This window comes from Stegastes partitus, unplaced genomic scaffold (assembly GCF_000690725.1).
Source record: "Stegastes partitus isolate 25-593 unplaced genomic scaffold, Stegastes_partitus-1.0.2 Scaffold233, whole genome shotgun sequence".
In the NCBI taxonomy this organism is placed as follows: Eukaryota; Metazoa; Chordata; class Actinopteri; family Pomacentridae; genus Stegastes; species Stegastes partitus.
In genome coordinates, this window is record NW_007577964.1 from 373,357 (window position 1) to 391,873 (window position 18,517).

The following is an 18,517-nucleotide window of genomic DNA, read 5'->3' on the forward strand; positions in this document are numbered from 1 at the left end:
GGGGGTTATAGAGGAGTTATGATGGATAGCCTACCTCGATATATCTGTGGTTGTATGGATGTGTGCTTATGAATGTGTGTTTGTGTGCGTTGTACTTGTCCTGCTAATGCACTGAAAGCCTGTGGGCGCTGGCCAGCTCGGCCACGTGCTCATCAGCAAAAGGGCACAGTGAATGAATAAGCCTTAATTGACCAGATATCCTTCATTACACATGTGCTTACAAATCCATGCGCTCTCCTTGGAGCTGTTCTCAGCGGCACAAGCTCGTGACAGCCAGCAAGGCAACATGGGACCTCCACATCCCAGACACAACAGAGCTTTCAGATGAGCTATTTCAATACTTTCTCCCGTGTGGAAGCATAATCTGTCGGCAGATTTTATTTGACTACACCTGGTCAGAGAGAAGAGAGCATGTTTTTCTACCCTATGTTTTTAATCGTGGTGGCAGAAGAGATTTGCTTACATTCAAACATCAACGATTACAGTTACTTTAACATGCGCTATGAAATGTTGAGCGACGTTTGTTTTCTCTACAGGGACATTTTGAAGCAGGCAGGCTGTCGCCCTTCCGGACCTGAGGATGTTTCGCAAGAAGAAAAAGAAGAGGCCTGAGATATCAGCGCCCAAGAACTTTGAGCACCGTGTCCACACCTCGTTTGACGCCAAGCGCGGCTGCTTCATAGGCCTGCCGACCCAATGGCAGAGCCTGATAGAGAACCTGCGAAGGCCCAAACCCATGGTGGACCCTTCCAGGATCACAGAGGTGGAGCTGAGGCCAAAGAAGGTATCCTGCACCGTCCATTTAACTCTTCATTGATTCTCTGACCGCTCACAAATGGCACGCCGCAGTTTAGCTTCAATCTCGGGGGGCTAATGCGTAAAGATATGCTGATAGTTTTATCAGTGCAGAAGTATTTTTCCAGTGCTGCAGAGGGATTCTGCTGTCTCAGAAAATGCCATAATCCTCCGATGACAATGTGGAAAGCTCGCTCCCCTCCCCATCTTTTTGCTTTCTTATCTATCATGGGGCTCAGCTAATGACCCTGCTGTGTACACTGACTGTACAATGTTGAATACTCACAGGGGCCACAAGATTTATTACCCCATGCAGGCAATTAATAACAGTCCATGGTACCTTCCCACAGATGTCAAGCAGAAGGAATAAAAACTGCAGGTACAGCAAAGGAAATGCCAGTGAGTGATAAAGCCTGCAAATCTCAGTATTTCTACGCTTCGTAGGGCATACTGTCGATGCTTTTTCTGGCTCTTCAGGAAAAAAATAATAGAGACAACATCAACATTTCATTAACTCCATGATGTGATTAGTGCAATATGAGAATCATCGTGTCAGCATTTAGGTCAGAATTATAGTTTTAATTGCACAATCAGTAGAAGTTCTGCGTTAAAGAACAAAGCACTGTTTAGATTATGTCTTGATTTAAGCGCAAAAGGCAGCAAATTTGATCAAATTTAAGGGTAATATAGGTAATTACACAGCATCTTCTAAAATACAATGTCTTCCCAAGGCCATTATCACCTGTCATTGTCTCCTTTCAGAGAGGTGCTACAGTAGGTGAGGTGTCATCTGACCTCTACCCCCTGTGCAGATGTAATGGCCCCGAGCCAGAGAAACAGGAGAGGCTGCTGGCTGACTGTGAACTGAGCGTGACTCTACCCCGAGACTGACTAATAAGCAGCCATGCACTCACTCCTACGTGAACACTGTTCCGGCAAAAACATCTAAAGTTCGTCTAAAGTTCGTATGATCACTTTATGTCAGGGCAAGTTTAGACTCTTTGCCTGCCTGCCAACTATGCGTACCACTTCAAAAGTCTTATAAGCAGTTATGTGTAATTTCTGAAAACATAGGAGCAGTTGTGGAGGCTCTGTCTTTACAGTGTTCCTCTTGAAAGATTTGCTCGGAATATTTGTCAGTGTAATGTCAGAAGAAGCCACTGGGAAAATGATTTAAAGTTGCTGTCTTTGAAGAATGACAAAGATGTCCTTTACAGATTCCCAAGTCTAAATTTAACTCGCCTCTGAGCAATGATTATGTCACCCTCATTATTCCTTTCAGTCCGGAATCTTTCTATAATGTAATCATGCCATGCAGAGTGTGATAAAGATAAACGCCTGTCCCCTTTTCAGACCATTGTGCGTGGGAGCATGATCGGTCACGGAGACTACATCGCAGCCATGATCAACGATATGAGCCGCCTGTCTGTGACCAGTTCCAACTCTTTGCGGAAGAGCAGCCCCTCTGCCAGGAAGAGGGCTCAGTCTCTGGGGAGGCTGGGGGAGGTGAACGAGGGGGACACGTACCAGTACGAGGGCCTGACCCAGGACGATGATGACGAGGAGGACGCGGGTCAGGATCCGTGGAGGGACAGGGCCAGGAACATCCACAGCGAGACCAACACCCCGTACTTAGGCATGAAGAAGAGCATCACTCTGCAGCCTAACGGGATCTTGCCAAAGGCCAAGTCCACCTACGAAGTTGGCGTCAGCTCCATGGAGGGACCCTCGCTCCCTGCTCAGTCCCAGAACATCCAGATGCCAAGTCACGGGGCTTATATGAGTGGAGAGGTGGGCAGTCCTCAGGAAAGAGTCATATGGAAGAGAGATTTCCAGCTTCCCAGAGGAATGCCGCCTAATCAGAGACCTGTAGCTTGTTTCTACAGCCCAGCTATGACTGTACAGCAGCCCCACGGAGATCAAGGAACGGTCACCACGGAGCTCCGGCCCAATCTACCGATGTACATGCACCCACAGAACAGCCCAGGGAGGCCGTTCTCCTCCTATGACCTGAAAGTAAGCTTCGTCTTTGCAGCAATTAAGTCCACTGATAATACATTATTCATAGAATACACAATATATGCATATTTCAGTTAATGCTATGTACATCATATTATGAGTACTCAGCATGTTTTTTGCATGAGCTCTGAATGCATTAAAAATAGTTTTTTTTTTTTCAAGAAATCATCATTTTAATGCTTAGGTTGTGCAACTAAAGCGAAGCGGCTTATTGATTGGCTTTACACTAAAGGTGATTAAAGCTCTGGGTTTGAGCGTTTTATTTAATTCTAGTGTTAAAAAAAATGAATTGTGGGTTTAAAGTGCCTGCGGGATTGTAAATGGTGAAAGAAAGTGTGTTTGCCAAGATCTCAGTGGGACACTTGGGGCCACACAGCAACATCTTTACATCGGTCATATTAGGTGAAGTGGATGCAGAGTGAAAGCGAAGGACTTGATTTACATTCAATTTTAAAGTGGGTCATGAACCTCAGGCAGGAGGCCAACTTCCCTTCAGCTCTCTCTCCTGATTTACCTCACCCTTCCTCTATTCTGTCTTGCAGGCAGAGTCGGCAGTGAGGTACCACTCTGGTTTCCTGCCCACTGGCACCAGCAGTCCTCTTGTGGGAGGCATCAGACCCCAGCGGACTGTGCGATCTTCAGCTAGCTACACCCTGGGCTTGTCCCCTAACATGGGACTGAGACCCAGCGGACCAGACCCCTTTCTCAGACACTCTGGGTGCCCCAACCCTCCTTACCCTCGGCAGGACAGCCCTTCCCAACCGCGACCTTCCCCTACAGGCTCACTAGCCACCAGTCCTCCAGGTACCTGCTCCCCTGCCTTCAGACCCCCGCAGCATCCTTCACCCAGACCGCCTCCCGACCCACCCAAGGTGACACATGAACAGTTTAAGGCGGCCCTGCAGATGGTGGTAGACAAGGGCGATCCACGGTCTTACCTGGAGAACTTTGTGAAGATCGGAGAGGGCTCAACCGGGGTGGTGTGTATCGCCACAGAGAAGCACAGCGGAAGGCAAGTGGCGGTGAAGATGATGGACCTGCGGCGGCAGCAGAGGAGAGAGCTGCTCTTCAATGAGGTACGAAAAATGTCCCTACAGACAAATGCAAGCAAAGTTTAGCCTTTAACTACTGAACCTAAAAACAAATAATGTCTTTAATGGCTTTGGAAATGCTTTCCAAAGTATGAGAAAATAACTCTAATGACGTCATCAGAGTAATCTTGACTTATGTTTGCTGTTGACATCGACCCACACTAGGGACTAAAGGAGGTTCTGCACCTTTAATGCTACAGAACCAGCATTGTTCCACATTGTTCTTTGCATCTCCAGAGATTATGGTACTAACATGAATGTTTTGTCCTGCAGGTGGTCATAATGAGGGACTACCAGCATAGGAACGTGGTGGAGATGTTTAAGTCTGCCTTGGTGGAGGAGGAGCTGTGGGTCATCATGGAGTACCTGCAGGGTGGAGCACTAACCAACATCGTGTCTGAAACCAGGTACGAACGGGAGAAAACGGCATAATCCCTCTTAAACAGCTGCACTTGGTGCATTCCAACTAGTTGTCATATCATTTTTAATAACCAAATCAACCACAAGGGGGTAGTGTGGTATTAACCGGTGAATGATCAGTGTTGATCCAAGCAGCACAGAGATTGTCATTGACTCTTCTCTTGCACAGCACATCCGCTGCTTTTCTCTTGGGAAAAATAAAAATTCAATAAGGTAATTGAATTTGTGCGTGTTTACATGCCATGTGGAATGTCAATTTTGGGTGGAAATTTGATTCCCCAGTGCTGTCACAATGCTCTGTAGTGCATATATCAAAAATGAGGAAAACATATTGACCAGCAGCAGGGAGTTGAGTTTAGTCAGGGTGTATTTGTTTGGAGCTGTCAATGTGTTTTATATTATTAACAGATGGCTGGCTCGATCTCCATAGGGTGACCTCAGGGTTAGATCACTTGACTCTAAGGGATGAAAAAATTTCTCTCAAGCCAGATGACATATAAAATGAGCCAGCTGTCACAGCCACTGCTTGTCAAAGACTAAAATAATCTGTGTATTGATAGAACAATCAAGAACGAGAGGCTTCACTTTCTTCTGTTTTTCCTGGCTGCTGTCTGGTGTCAAGTACTTTTTTCTGACTCATTACAGTTTCTCTAAATTAATAAATCTGTCTAAATGTATGAGTGCATTTTATTTAACACGGTTTCAGGTGGTAGTCATGTGTGGGAGAAAACAGCACTGTGCAGTAATTGTTACCTTGTGTTACCTTGCTTTGCGGTGGGCACCTGACCTTTCATGCTGCTCGAAAGTGGCTTTTTATCTCCTGTCTCTAATACGTATGCGTCGCACCTGTGAAATATCAAAGTCCCATTACCACTGCAGAGGAATGAACACGTTTTGCTCGTCATTCGAAGCAGCTGTTTTGGACCTTGCGCTCTTTATCGTGACCTGTAATGTGCAGTGATTCGTGAATTTCAACTTGCGGAGCTGCTGATTTGCTGCAACTACTAATTGAAAACTTAAAATGTAAAATCTGACTACATGTGTGCAAACTTGTGTGCCCCGCAGGCTGAGCGAAGAGCAGATTGCCACAGTGTGTGAAGCTGTTCTGCAAGCCCTGGCCTATCTCCATTCACAGGGAGTCATCCACAGAGACATCAAGAGTGACTCCATATTGCTCACATTAGACGGAAGGGTACGATGTGTTGCTGTTCTTTCGTTGCTTCTTGTTTTGTTTGACATCTTGATAGTAAAGTTTTTTTTGTTTTTATTCCCCAAACAGGTCAAGCTTTCAGACTTTGGCTTCTGCGCTCAGATCAGTAAGGACATCCCTAAGAGGAAGTCCCTCGTGGGGACACCTTATTGGATGGCTCCCGAGGTCATCTCCAAATCACCATATGGCACTGAGGTGTGGAGGCACAAATTCAACTGTTGCTCCCACTGAATAACTGTGGTGATCTCTGTCAGGCAGCATGAGAGCCAACAGTGGCAATCTGTGCTATGAGATCTGTTACACAATTTTTTTTTCCCCCTCTGTGTCACTGTGTGCCAGGTCGACGTGTGGTCGATGGGCATCATGGTGGTAGAGATGGTGGATGGAGAGCCCCCGTACTTCAGTGAAACCCCTGTAGCAGCGATGAAGAGGCTGAGAGATGAGCCAGCTCCCACTGTACGAAATGTCAACCAGGTACGAGAGCAGACTCACGCACACTTACAGCGTGCTTCAAAGATAGTGTAGCAAATTTAACAACATGGTTTTTGGTCTGTCAGGCAGTTGGTTCACTGTTTTGATCCAGATTGAAATATCTCAGCAACTACTGGAGGGAAAAAAAAAAAAACACTATGATTTTTATGACTTTAAAAACAAAAGAAACACTTTGCTTGTCAGAAATTGTTTATTATTATCACTCTGATAAAGAGAAATACAAGAAATTATAGTGTAGTTATTTATAGTATTGCAGTGAACACAACACTCTTTTTAACCTATGGATTTGTTTTGACAGTATCAGAAAATCTAAATTCCACTTGACAAAGGAGCTTCTTCACACTTTAAGCCCATTTCTCATAAGAAGCTGAAGTCTCTATTTTTGACTCTACTTACGTAACACACATGTGGTTCAGCTTTGACCTAAAAATACATCCGCATTGTGTATCTCATAATTGAACAAAATGCACGTATCTGATTGTGAATAGATGAATAACACATAAATAAATGTTAACCTATGAGCTGACGACTGAGATGTTTTTCTTTTCAAAATGTCATATGAATGCATTAAATAACAACTGGAATGATTCGTTGGAGTTAAAATATATTGTACACTGTACTTATTGCTCTCTGGTGCAGATCTCTCCAGTTCTTAAAGACTTCCTGGACCGTATGCTTACTCGGGATCCCCTAGAACGGGCCAGCGCCACCGACCTGCTGGAGCACCCCTTCCTGCTGCAGAGCGGCTCACCTCAGTGCCTGGTCCCGCTGGTGGAGCAGTACCGCAAACGCATGTCCCGCTGCTGACCCAATGGGGCTCCCGGTCTCCCAACACCCAGCTTCAAGTCTGACCTGTCCGGGCCTCGGAAGGAGGACCAGCACCGAGGTCCAACTCCTCTAGCACCCAAGCCAATGGGGCTATCAGCTCCAGAGAAGCAGACGCAGACGGCATTTTGCTGCCAGAGTGATGGTGGCTAAGACGCAATTTTGGTTGGTTGACAGACACCGCATGGTCTCGGGCATGAGAGAAGCACTTTAGGAGTGAGTTAAAGGCAGCATGCATTTCCTCACCTCTCAACTCGGTTCGATCTGAATATTGATTGGCTTCCTGTAACATTCAGAGGGATTCAACACAGCACAACATGGTGCATATCAAACCGATTGCAAATTCCACAAAACTGTATGTAATGAACACATGCTACTCTAAAACTCCTGTATAGTGTTCATAGTGGGCATTATTGCCAGCTTTGTAAAGCTTATAAAGCTGGTGTTAGGCTCAAAACCACAGTAGCTCATTGTGACATTATTAAACAAGGATAAAGTTACCTCTGCACACTCAACACTCTGTTGTGGAAAGTGGACAACAAACCGGTCAATACACACTCTTTGCATGGCCAAACGGAGGCACACCTGGCCTGATGTGAATGCTTGAATATGTACCAAACTGGGATGTGAAAGACAATTCTCCTTTATTAGCATAATAAATGGGTAGATGAAAGCCCAGCTGCTACTATTGGGCTATTGGAAATTCACCAGTACCATATTCCTCTTTTTCATATTTATTCTTTATTTCAAAAAAAAAAAAAAAGGTGTTGTGTGTCGTTTGTATGATGTGAAGTTGCAAATAAGGTTTCATTATTAAGTATGGACTTGAAACATAAGCAGATAAATTAATAATGTAAATAAAAATATTGAATATTAGGTCCTTATACCTGCTGATTCACTGCAGTAAATTATATGAAATGAGTTTAAACTGTTACTTTTCTTTACTGAAATGTGAGTGTATAGTTGTGTGTGTGTGTGTGTGTGAGTGCATGGGTGGGTGTGTGTATGTGTGTGTGTGTGAGGCGACATCTCAGTGTTTGCTTCTGATACAACCCTCTTTGTAATGTGACAGACTTTTTAAAAATCACAAGATGTGTGTGTGTGTGTGTGTTGCTCCTGAGGAAGATGCGCGTGTGACTGTATTTGCATTTGTTTGCCTAGATAAAGCACACAGGCCTGGCATGTGATGCTGCAGGACATCAGCCTGCTGAGAAACACTTTGCACATAGTCTTTGTATTCTAACACGGATACATGTTGACATGTTTCATGTATTTCTATTTCTGTGTGGATCATTCATGAAAAAGAGAATTACACATTTTAATTTTGTATAAATCAATAAATGATGCATACTGAATCGAACTCATTTAATTCTTTTTCCCTCCCCCCACGTGCACACGCATAAATACAGGCTCAGTGTGTTTTAAAGTATTTATTAGATATTTAGCATGATTGCACAGTCACTGAATATCTTTAAGCAAAATACATTTTTTTCTTAAAAACACAGAAGCGATATCAAAGACATTGAATTCCTTGTAATATAAATCTTATATACCTGAAAGAAAATATTCACTTCAGTAGCTCACAGACTGATATTATATTAATTTATAAATAATTTCATTATCAATATGAGATGCAAAATTGTATGCAGCTTTATGCAACTGAACAGCTTTACACTTCTTGTTTTTTAAATCAATAAATATTGAAAAAACTAATTAACTGCACAAAAGCAAAGGATTATTTCTCTCCTATATAGGCTACATTGCCAAGTATTTAAATGTAAGGATTTCATGTGTTGTTAAAAACAGCACTACCATCCGTTTCTGTTGTCTGACACTGTCCTCATCCTAATTGAGCGTGGACTGAGACGAGCAGCTTTCAAATTCACACTTCACTCCGCTGATGCTGTCGACGCTCGGCTGGCTGTTGACCTGCTGGTGTGTGTGTGACAGGGGGAAGGTTTCGGAGCGGGACATCCGACCTCTGCCGTTCGAGGAGCCCGACGAGCAGTCTATCACCATCCTCATGAACTCTGGAGCGGTGAAGCGACGCAGCAGTCTGGTCCCCAGGCCCATGAACCCGGGGGTGCGGCTGGGGAGCTTCCCTGACTCCATCTCCCCCCTGGCAAAAAGTAGTTTGCTGTGTCTGGTGGTCGGGCCGAAGCTTCCCCTCTTCTGCTGCTCTCTCCTGCCGGATGAAGCCATGTCATTAGCCTCTTCATTCTGCAATTTGACATTCTCTTCGAGTGCTCTCACCGGCTGACTCTTGCCGTTTAAAAGAGGTTTTGGCACTGAGACAATTTTGTCAGCATCGTTTGTCAGGCCCCGGGTGTTCCCTTGACATTCCATCTTGTCTATCAGGCATCTCTCATCCTGTAGCGAAGCTCTCTTTAATTTGCTGGCTGACAGGCTCATGTCTCGCACATCACCCTGATAGGACTGCTTTCTGCTGCTCAGAAGGTCCAGGTTAAATGACTTTGCCTTTCCCCAGAGAGGAAAACTCTCCGGTTTTTGCTCTGGGAGTCTCGTGTCTCGGCTGACATCTTTCTGGCTTGGCTCGGGAAGAGAGTTCAGTGTTTTAGCCCCCCTCAGCTCTCTAAGCTGGCAGTTTTGCAGTTGTTTGGCAGTGAAGAGAATGCTGTGATCCCCTTCAGTCTGGCTTTTCTCTAGCTGAGGAGGCAGAGCCCAACTGTGGCGATGGTTGTCCTCTTGAGACTGGCTCCGAGGGCATTTGAACCGATTCCAAAGTCCACTGCTGTCTGTAATCTTCAGCTGTCTCTGAAATACCCCCGGCAGCTGGTCTTCGGTACTCAACTGCTTGGAGAACCTCTCCAGAACGTGCCGGGGGAGCCTGTTGGGCAGGCGGCACTCACCTTCAACAGTGGTACCCGAATCAACGTCTGTGCCAACACTCCTCCTGCAAGGAAAGTTCAGAATCTGGACACACTGGTTGTGCCCGAAGAAGTTGGCCACCTCGATGGCTGAGTGACCGGCATTATTGGTCCTGTCCAACCTCAGTCCCAGTCTCTTAAAAGCCCTGACCAGGAACTCCAGAACTTGGCTGTGGCCAGAAAACGCAGCATACATGAGAGAGCTGTTACCCCAGGCATCAGAGACATCCGGGTCAGCGTTGAACTGCACGAGAAGCTTGACCACATCCAGGTGACCCAGCTCACAGGCGTGGCTCAGGGCTGTGCGACCGTCCTCGTCCTGGCAGTTGACGTCCGCCCCTTTCTCCAGCAGCAGCCGGGTGAACTTGGCCCTGGTCCCGGGGTCTTGCAGGCAGACGGCGTACATGAGTGGGGTGCGGCTGTTTTCCGTCTTGGAGTTGATAATGCGCCCATCCAAGGCGTCCAGGATGAAGCGCGCCAGGTGGACTTTACCGCCGTGCATGGCGTCCAGGAAAGTCTTGGTGCCGGAGCCCTGGCGTAAATCTTTTGGCCGCATCATTCTTGAACAGCCACTTGTGGAGCCGAGCCGAGAAAGAAGGTGGCAAAATCGGGAGAGAAAGTGTGTAGCAAGTTCTCCGAGGCGCTCTGTGTTGACAGGGAGTGCATTTACCTCAGAGTAAGACTCACAGAGGAGCTGCCAGTGTTTTTATACCTCCCTCTCCGCATGCCCTCCCCACGTTGCCTAGGAAACAAACGTCTGAGGACCATTATGCAGTGGCAGCATCCATTCAGTCCAAGCACTCTCTGCCTGGAGAGAAATATATGCTATTTGAACAGAATAATTACTCAAGGAGAAAAACATGGCCAGTGTTTTTTCATGTGAGGTCTGTGAGGTTAACTTAAATGCGCCGATTTTTTAATTTTCTTTGACGCAAATGAACTCAATTAACAAATTCTTGCTGGTGATAGGGTAGTCAAACATTTAAAGGACAATCTAGTACTTGGTAAAAATCAATAAATGGTACATTATGTCGAGTCCTATTTACATATTGTAGGAGGGACTCTTACCGAAGGCTGGAGGGAAGACTGAAGTCAGTCTTTGAGAGTTCGCTTCAAAGGGAGAAGGGGGAAAGGGAGGAAAAATTAACATGCACCTGTTTTTTTTTTTGCAGCAGGTCTTTGTAATGCTGCATCCCTCCATCCACTCTGCATTTCTGTGTGCAGGCTGCTTCAACCACCAATCGAGTGCAACAAGTTCAAATTAAGCGGCTCTATTGTGCTCTGACTTTCTCAAGGTTTTATTACAATGACTTTGCATGAAGGTCTTTTTTTTTTCTATTAGGGAGAAATGTACTCCAAATGAACTCCAATATAAAACAGCAGTAAAAGAAAATAAAATAAACTGTGCCCAGCTGATGTGGTGACTGACTCTGATCCCATTTTATCACACAGATTTACAGACAAGACCACTGTTTGCATGAGGAGCTCAGAACGATTTTCTGTTGCTTTCTGAAGTAACGCTGAAAATAACTGTCAAATGGACACGTGACTATGGTTTGCCTCTGTAACTACAACCAGGCTACACTACGGGAGTATTGCCTCTAGCAGTGAAGTAGCGTTAGACTATGTTTGTGCAAAGATAAACCAGCAGCTAATTCATCTGTTGCTGCACTATCTGTACTAATTAAATTAATATGACACTTTTTAATTTCTCCTGTTCGCTTATAGCCTCATTTTCATCACTTATCTCTCTTTTTTGTTGTTGTCAGGGTTTGTGACATAAACCCCTTTAACACAGCTGTTACTCCTCCACAAGACCAGAATTTAATTTTAATTGCTAATATAAATCTCAGCAGGACCAAAACTGTGCCAAACAGTGGAGGTGAGAGAAACATTACCTGGACTCCACGTCACTCACTGTTCGCCATCCGGCTTCATCAAACCCTCAGCGGGTCCTTTATGTAACACCGAGAGCTACTCACTCATCTAAACATGGCTGGAATTCATTAACAGACGCGTCCTCCTGTGTGTCTTTCAGCGGATGGAAGCCAACAATACTGTCTTTTTCATTATAAAGTCACATCATTTTATGACAAGGTCATTCAGTAACGTCTCGGTAGGTTTAAGTTCTTATGATGCCAAAGATGCCACTCTAGCTTTAGTACCACAATGCTCAGATTCTCAGGATTCATGCTCTTCCTTCAAAGCATATGAAAAGAAAAAGGAGTTATTCAGTTCAAGTAATGAAACGATTGAAGTGGATTACTGATGGAGCCATGTCTGTGAAAGGAACTGACCAAAAAGCTAACAAGACTAAGAGTGTATAGCCATGCTAGCAGCTCTGTTGGAGCATCTTAATTTATCTTGTTAGAATGCCAACATATATAAGTTTGTACAAAAGACAGCTGTTGCTCATAGTTTTATGTTTTTTGTCATTAGCTGATGGATGACAAAAAGTCTAGCAAATTTAATCACAATCTCTTAAACAATAATTTTACTTAAACCACAAATGTGAACCACATGTTGACGCAAGAGGAAAAAATCGGGGAATTGATGATAATGGATGAAACAGCTGTTGATATATTTCTGCCTGACCGACGCAGTAGCTTTATCTTGCTAAACTTCACAATTCAGGAATAACTATTCTTGTTCATACCTATAGGTATGAAAACTGCCACCGATGCAGTGGATAGGTTGTCTGAAGGATGCATTCAACAAGCAGTTTTAGAAATCAGCTATTATACAGCATGTGTTGCTTGGTGTAAGATATCCCTGACAGTGTTTTCTGCTGCAAAGCTCACATTTATTCACAGCAATGGGTTTTAAACTGTAGTGAAAGCTCAAAGTAAACTGAACTCAATGTCATGTTCCTGCATTTATCTTGCGGTGAACAGAATGTCATTCATATACTGCTGGAAGTACACATTTGAAACAAAATACACAGCGGCTTTCAAGGCCACCTTTGGCTTTCTCTTTGCAACTCTCCCATAAAGCTTTGACTGGTGAAGAACAAGCAACTGTTGCTGCATGCAAAGTCTCTCCAATTTCAGCCTCTGAAGCTTGTAGCTCCTTCAGAGAAGTCCTACGAGGTGTGTCAGTGAAGTTTCAGGACTGGTGTCACAAAAGATAGATTTCAAATCCAAACTACAAACTACAGGTTTTCCCCTTCAAAGTAATCCCCCTGGAGTCTAACACCGTTCCTCAGCCTTCTCTGCCACGCCGCCATGCACTCCTGGAACGATTCTTTCGGGATCCTCCACAGCTCCGTCGTCACAACCATCTTGATGTCATCCACGTCTTCAAAACGGGTCCCCTTGATGACCCCCTTGAGCTTGGGGAAGAGGAAAAAATCCCACAGAGCCAGGTGGGGTGAGTAGGGAGGTTGCTCCAGCACAGAGATGTTCTTCTCAGCCAGGAACTTTTGGATGCTCAGGGCGTCGTGAGCAGTCGTCATGGTGAAGCAGCGACGACTTGTCCTGCCACAACTCTCGCCTCTTCTCGTGCACCGAACGAAGCAAACGCCGCAGGATTTCTTTGTACATGTGCTGGTTGATCATCTGAAGTAGTTTGTAGTTTGGGTTTGAAATCTACCTTTTGATAGACTGATGACCTGTCCAGGATGTTCCCTGCCTTCACCCTGAGTCAGCTGGGCTAGACTCCAGCCCCCCATGACCCTAGTGAGGATGAAGCAATGTATAGATGATGGATGAATGGGTGGATATATCTTTTGTGACACCAGTCCTGGAACTTCTCTGACACACCTCGTAGGTGTCTTGGTGGCCTCCCAATGCAGAACTCTTACTCATGTCATGTCTTACACAGGGATTCAGTGTTTGAGGTTGATCAAGGCAGATTTACACATGTGCTACATTCCTTCCATTTCTTAATGATAGATTTAAGTATACAAGAGATGTTTAAGGACTTCGAAATTATCTTCATCGTCCATCCCCTGACTTATACTTTCCTTTTGGGGGCCAATAATCGATGGGATAAAGCTGCATTGAATTAGTTGAGTCACTTTAAAGGGGATAAATACTTACACAATAATTTATTTAACCTTTTACATTTTTATTCTACATGTAGAAACCTGTTCCCACTTTGACAGGAACGAGCCCTTTTTTGTAATTTATTGTCAAAAAAGCCAAACCTTAATTGTTGAAGATCAATTAAAGGGGAGAACTTCCTCTAGTGGGTCAGGATTTTTTTATAGACTAAATGTATGCTGCTCAATTCAAATGATGCTCACCTTTGTCTCTGACTTAAAGATGGGCTGATGAATTCACACTTATAATGTTACCTCGATCCTGTACCATCAGCATATTAAAACAGAGATTTTTTGGATTTGGTAGCAACATTAGGAATCCAATTTTGTCACATTTTTATGATCAGATTTTCAATTTAGGCTTGTTTTTCTGATTTTACGACGAGTCAGGCCAGGCTGTCTCGATCTCTTTTATTTAAAAAGCAGTTTTCTTCGGTCACTGAGCTCTCTGTAGCATCATAAGATGACCGAACCAACAATCAGATCACATTCAATTTCACTTTCTGTAGATTTTGCATTTTTAACATACAATTTGACAATGATTGAATCCTGTGAACGTGTTTGAATACTATGAAACTATACAAAACATCTCCATCTACCATGATCTCCAGAGTGCAAATCACAGGGTTCAAATCAAAACTGCAGCGTGGTTCTTTACAGGAGACATGCCTGTATTTAAAGTGTGGCATCACGATTCAAGATCATGACTGCAGAAGCGTCTTAGACCACCTACTCCAAATATAATTAACATATAGAACAGTTTCCATATCATGAGGTGGTACTGATGACAGCCTTTTCTCTGCCTCCTACACAGGGGGCTAAATTTGATTAGATTTTATTTTTTCCATCTGTCACTCTATAGGGTTCTGATAAAACCATAAACCTGTCTGAGGCTGTGTCAGCAGACTTACATATTAAAGACTGCGCCAACAGCTTATCACTTGCAGGGTAAACACATTACACATAGGAGGCCACCTTTAGGGTAAAACTGATAAAACAGACATTAAGTGCACAGAGCTCGATAACACTGGTGCTCACCGTGAGACTTCTTATCAGGTGTCCCAGTTTGAATGCACTCAGACTCTGGCAGCTTTTTCAGAGGACAGTTCATCCCCTGAAACAGATTTGATCCACCTGGACATCATGTATCCTCACAGGCACACTGCGAGCTGTGCTTCAGCTATTGTGTTGGCCACAAGACTTGGGATATGAGGTGACATTTTCTGCTTCAGCCTACAAGATGAGCTTGGGATTAATATACTATTCATTCCTTACATAGTTCCTGTATAAACCATAAACACCTTTTTATCCAATCTTTAAGTAGAAAACAGTGCAATTACATTTTATGTAATTACCATTAAATGCACGGAGCATTTGTTGTACAGCACCATTAAAAGGATGTTCAATCTAATTCTTTATATTTTACAATATTACTTCAAACCCAAAAGGGATTACTGAACTAGATTAGTAACAGTACGTAGTTACTGGTGACAGTTATAGCAGTGTAAAAAAACCTTCACAAATCATGCTCAGTGTGCCTCTGTGCATGACATAAAACCACTCTACTATCTGTTCGCTGAAAATGAAATGAATGAAATGTGGATGAAATATTCAGAATGTGAATGACTTGGTACCATGAGACTTGCTAATTGGACAGATATATGCAATAAAGCAGAGATGTCATGGTAAATACCTGATCTCCCATTCACTGCGGGCCTGGCCCAGGCAGGAGCCACTTTGAATGCCTGATTAGAAATTAAAGCTTGTGTCAAGTTAAGGTGTTATCCGCAGCCCTAAATGTCTTAATTAGTCACTGGGGAGAGTGCACTTCCAGTGCAACAAAATCAACAAATCTCTCCAGGTTCTTCAAGAAAAACTTGCAAATGGAAACAAAACACTGAGCTAAAGCCTCTTGGTAACTCCACTTAGCTACTAACACCTGGGACTAAATTAGTGTATGAGCACAAGGTAGGAAATTAAGTTCACGCACGACCAAATTCTACAAGGCCCATTCATAGTTGCTAAAAATGTTTTCTTACCAGTGACTCAACATGCCCTCATCCTCCATGGACTACTTCATCTTCTCCCTACTAATTGAGCACACCTGGTTTAGACTATCGTCTGCCTCGCACTGTGAAAAACTGATGCAACTTGTGTTGAGTTTTCCATTCCCGGCACAAATTTGTAAAGAACGAAAAGCTAAGGCACAGAGTTATATTGTCGAACCTGTCAAGATGACACCTTCCTGGAACATATCGCTATTACAGAGGTATTTTCAGAAACACAATCAGATGTTTTTTTTTTCCCCCTTGCAGTTATGTAACACCATAACACAGGTAGCTCTGTCATCAGAGACCACATCTCCTGCATTGGCAAAAGCACTAAAATTATGCATTTGTATTCAGCCAAAGCAATAATGTGTGTTTGTGTCTATTCAATTCCTTTAATGCCCTTTGATTTGATACAAGGACGCAGCAGTCTCAGGTTGAGTCGAGATTTCACACGCCATCGGTTCCAGGAAAGAGGCAGCAGCTGGCCTGCTGTCACTGTGTAGCCGAGGTGTGTGTATCATCACTAAGGTTGAGGCGGGGTCACCGTCGTCCCATAGCAGAAAGCAAGTGTCGTGTTTAACAGCAGAATGTTTAAATGAACTTCAAACCTTAATTAAAGTCCTTGGGGTGTTGTTTTTGGTGTTTATTTCCAAAAAATAAAATCGTACAATACTCTGCCTTTCGCCTTAAGTCAACCAGAATAGGCTCCAGCTCCACAAGATAAAGTATGAGATGGATGGATGACAAAACTGACCAACGGAGGGACTTTGTATTTTTTTATTTTTGCGAGAAGACAGAAGGCAGACAGAAGAAAGTCAGCGAGCGGTGGATGGAAGAGGACAATTACGCAGAGTTACAGGGTTGCAGCTGAAGAACGTGACAGCTCACCAGGAGCTGCCAATCACAAGGACCACTGGCATGTTATTGGCCATGAGGCGGGCCCCTCAGTGTCTTTTCTTCCTCGACTCTCATCAATTATGGCCGTGACTTGGGCTTGCCAGGCTGCCACAACCAGATGGTAAACAGTAGGCTGTTCCTTCAGCCTTCGGATTTAGAGGACTTTAATATCAGCTCTTCGGCTGAGACATTTTGGACAACAGCGCATTAGCACCTACAGGGCGTGTTCTTTTGCCACGGCAATAGGGGGGATGACTATTAATTAACGAGAGAAAGCAGCACTACAGAGAGATAGTTTAAAATCCAAACGCAAATGCAAGATTTTTAGGTGGTTTTTACCCAGATGCAGTCAGAAAGTTCCGGTTTTAAGGAAACACACTCAGAGTATCGTTCTTTTAAATTGCTGTTTGGTGGATTTCTCTGAACTATCCATTGAGTGAGTTTTTCTGTTCTTGTTGCTTACAGTGTCTTACAGTACTTTATGCTAATCTAAGCTTACTCCTGACTCCAGCTTCACAGTGTAATCAAACTTGTTACCGGTTTCCTGTTGCATAAGAGGACTTCAATCTGTGTCCGCAACACTTTTTTTTTTTTTTTCCAACCCTGCAGTGCCAGTTCCATAAGCCACCTGTATCCTCTCCTTAATCTATCGGGTCTGATGAAAATTCCTGTCCTGCAATGGTGTGGAAGAGACGGAGGGCCACAGAGCTGCCTCTCCATCTCCCACCTGACAGGCCCCATTTGTGGCCTTGCAGGCCCGCTCACCTCTGACAGCTCAATAAATTGTACAAATGGATAACAAATGTATTTGTTTCATGTCCACATTGTGCAGAGATGGGTAACACTCAGCCGCACCTGGAGTAAAGGTCTGCCACACTGTCACATCCACTGCAGCAAATGGCATGTTTGGCTGGGTCAGTGGATGAAACAGAGAAAAAAAAAACACCTGGAGGCTGTAGGACAAAAGCAGATGCCAGGTTTCATTTCACTTGATGCCTTGACCGCTGACACTGTTGCATCTTTCATCAAGTTCCCTCTGTCCATCACTTCACGGACTTTGAGTTAAAAGGAAACCCATCTTCTTCTTTTTGTCTTTGTGATCAACATTTTATAGATTTTACTATTTTACAACATCTCTGTAGAACCCAGACATCACTACTGACAACATTAATAACAGAGGCAGACTGTATCAGTCAAACCTCACCTCGGGACACAAAAGCTCTCTAAATGACAACCTTCTCTGCTCCCCGGAGGAGCTTCACTTCTTCTTAAATGAACTAACGGCCCTGAGGCCTATGGCTATCCATTCTCTCTCCCACATGCTCTGGCACTCACGTTGCTCAGCGTTCACCTTCTAACTGCTCAAATTGTCTTCTGTGGCTCTTTTCTTAGCAACAAACAGTACACAGTAAATGTAGCCCTGAGTGAAAGCAGAAGTTTTGCATAAAATGAACCCACGATAAGGCTGATATTTCTTTGAAAAGAGGCACTTGGTGACTCACCTGCCTTAAGTGCATAACATAAAAAATGCATGTTGTCATGGCTGTGTGGGTTTCACTGTGACTCGTAACCCTTTTCACACCGAATGTTTCTGTAAGCTGCTGCCCCATGGCACACAAATGCAAAAAAAAAATCAAATAAAAATAAGAAATGGAGAAGTGAACTAATGATTTGGACAAGCTTGAAGTGTAATTTCACCAACATGGATTAGAATAAGACTGCGCCATATCGGTGTACTTCAGTGCTCAAGGACAACTTTAAACAAGGAGAAGGCTGCATGGACTCAG

At 44.0% G+C, this 18,517-nt stretch overlaps 2 protein-coding genes across 2 annotated transcripts; one reads left to right on the plus strand and one right to left on the minus strand.

Moving 5' to 3' along the window:
* The first annotated feature begins 580 nt into the window (after positions 1–580).
* Positions 581–6,834, plus strand: pak6 (p21 (RAC1) activated kinase 6). The gene is made up of 8 exons (XM_008281418.1): positions 581–784; positions 2,149–2,811; positions 3,357–3,890; positions 4,179–4,312; positions 5,391–5,517; positions 5,605–5,730; positions 5,875–6,009; positions 6,667–6,834. Exons 1-8 carry the CDS (start codon positions 581–583, stop codon positions 6,832–6,834), a joined length of 2,091 nt encoding a protein of 696 aa, XP_008279640.1.
* A 1,863-nt stretch (positions 6,835–8,697) lies between these two features.
* ankrd63 (ankyrin repeat domain 63) lies at positions 8,698–10,299 on the minus strand. The gene has a single exon (XM_008281419.1). It carries the CDS (start codon positions 10,297–10,299, stop codon positions 8,698–8,700), a length of 1,602 nt encoding a protein of 533 aa, XP_008279641.1.
* Between the last annotated feature and the right edge of the window lie 8,218 nt (positions 10,300–18,517).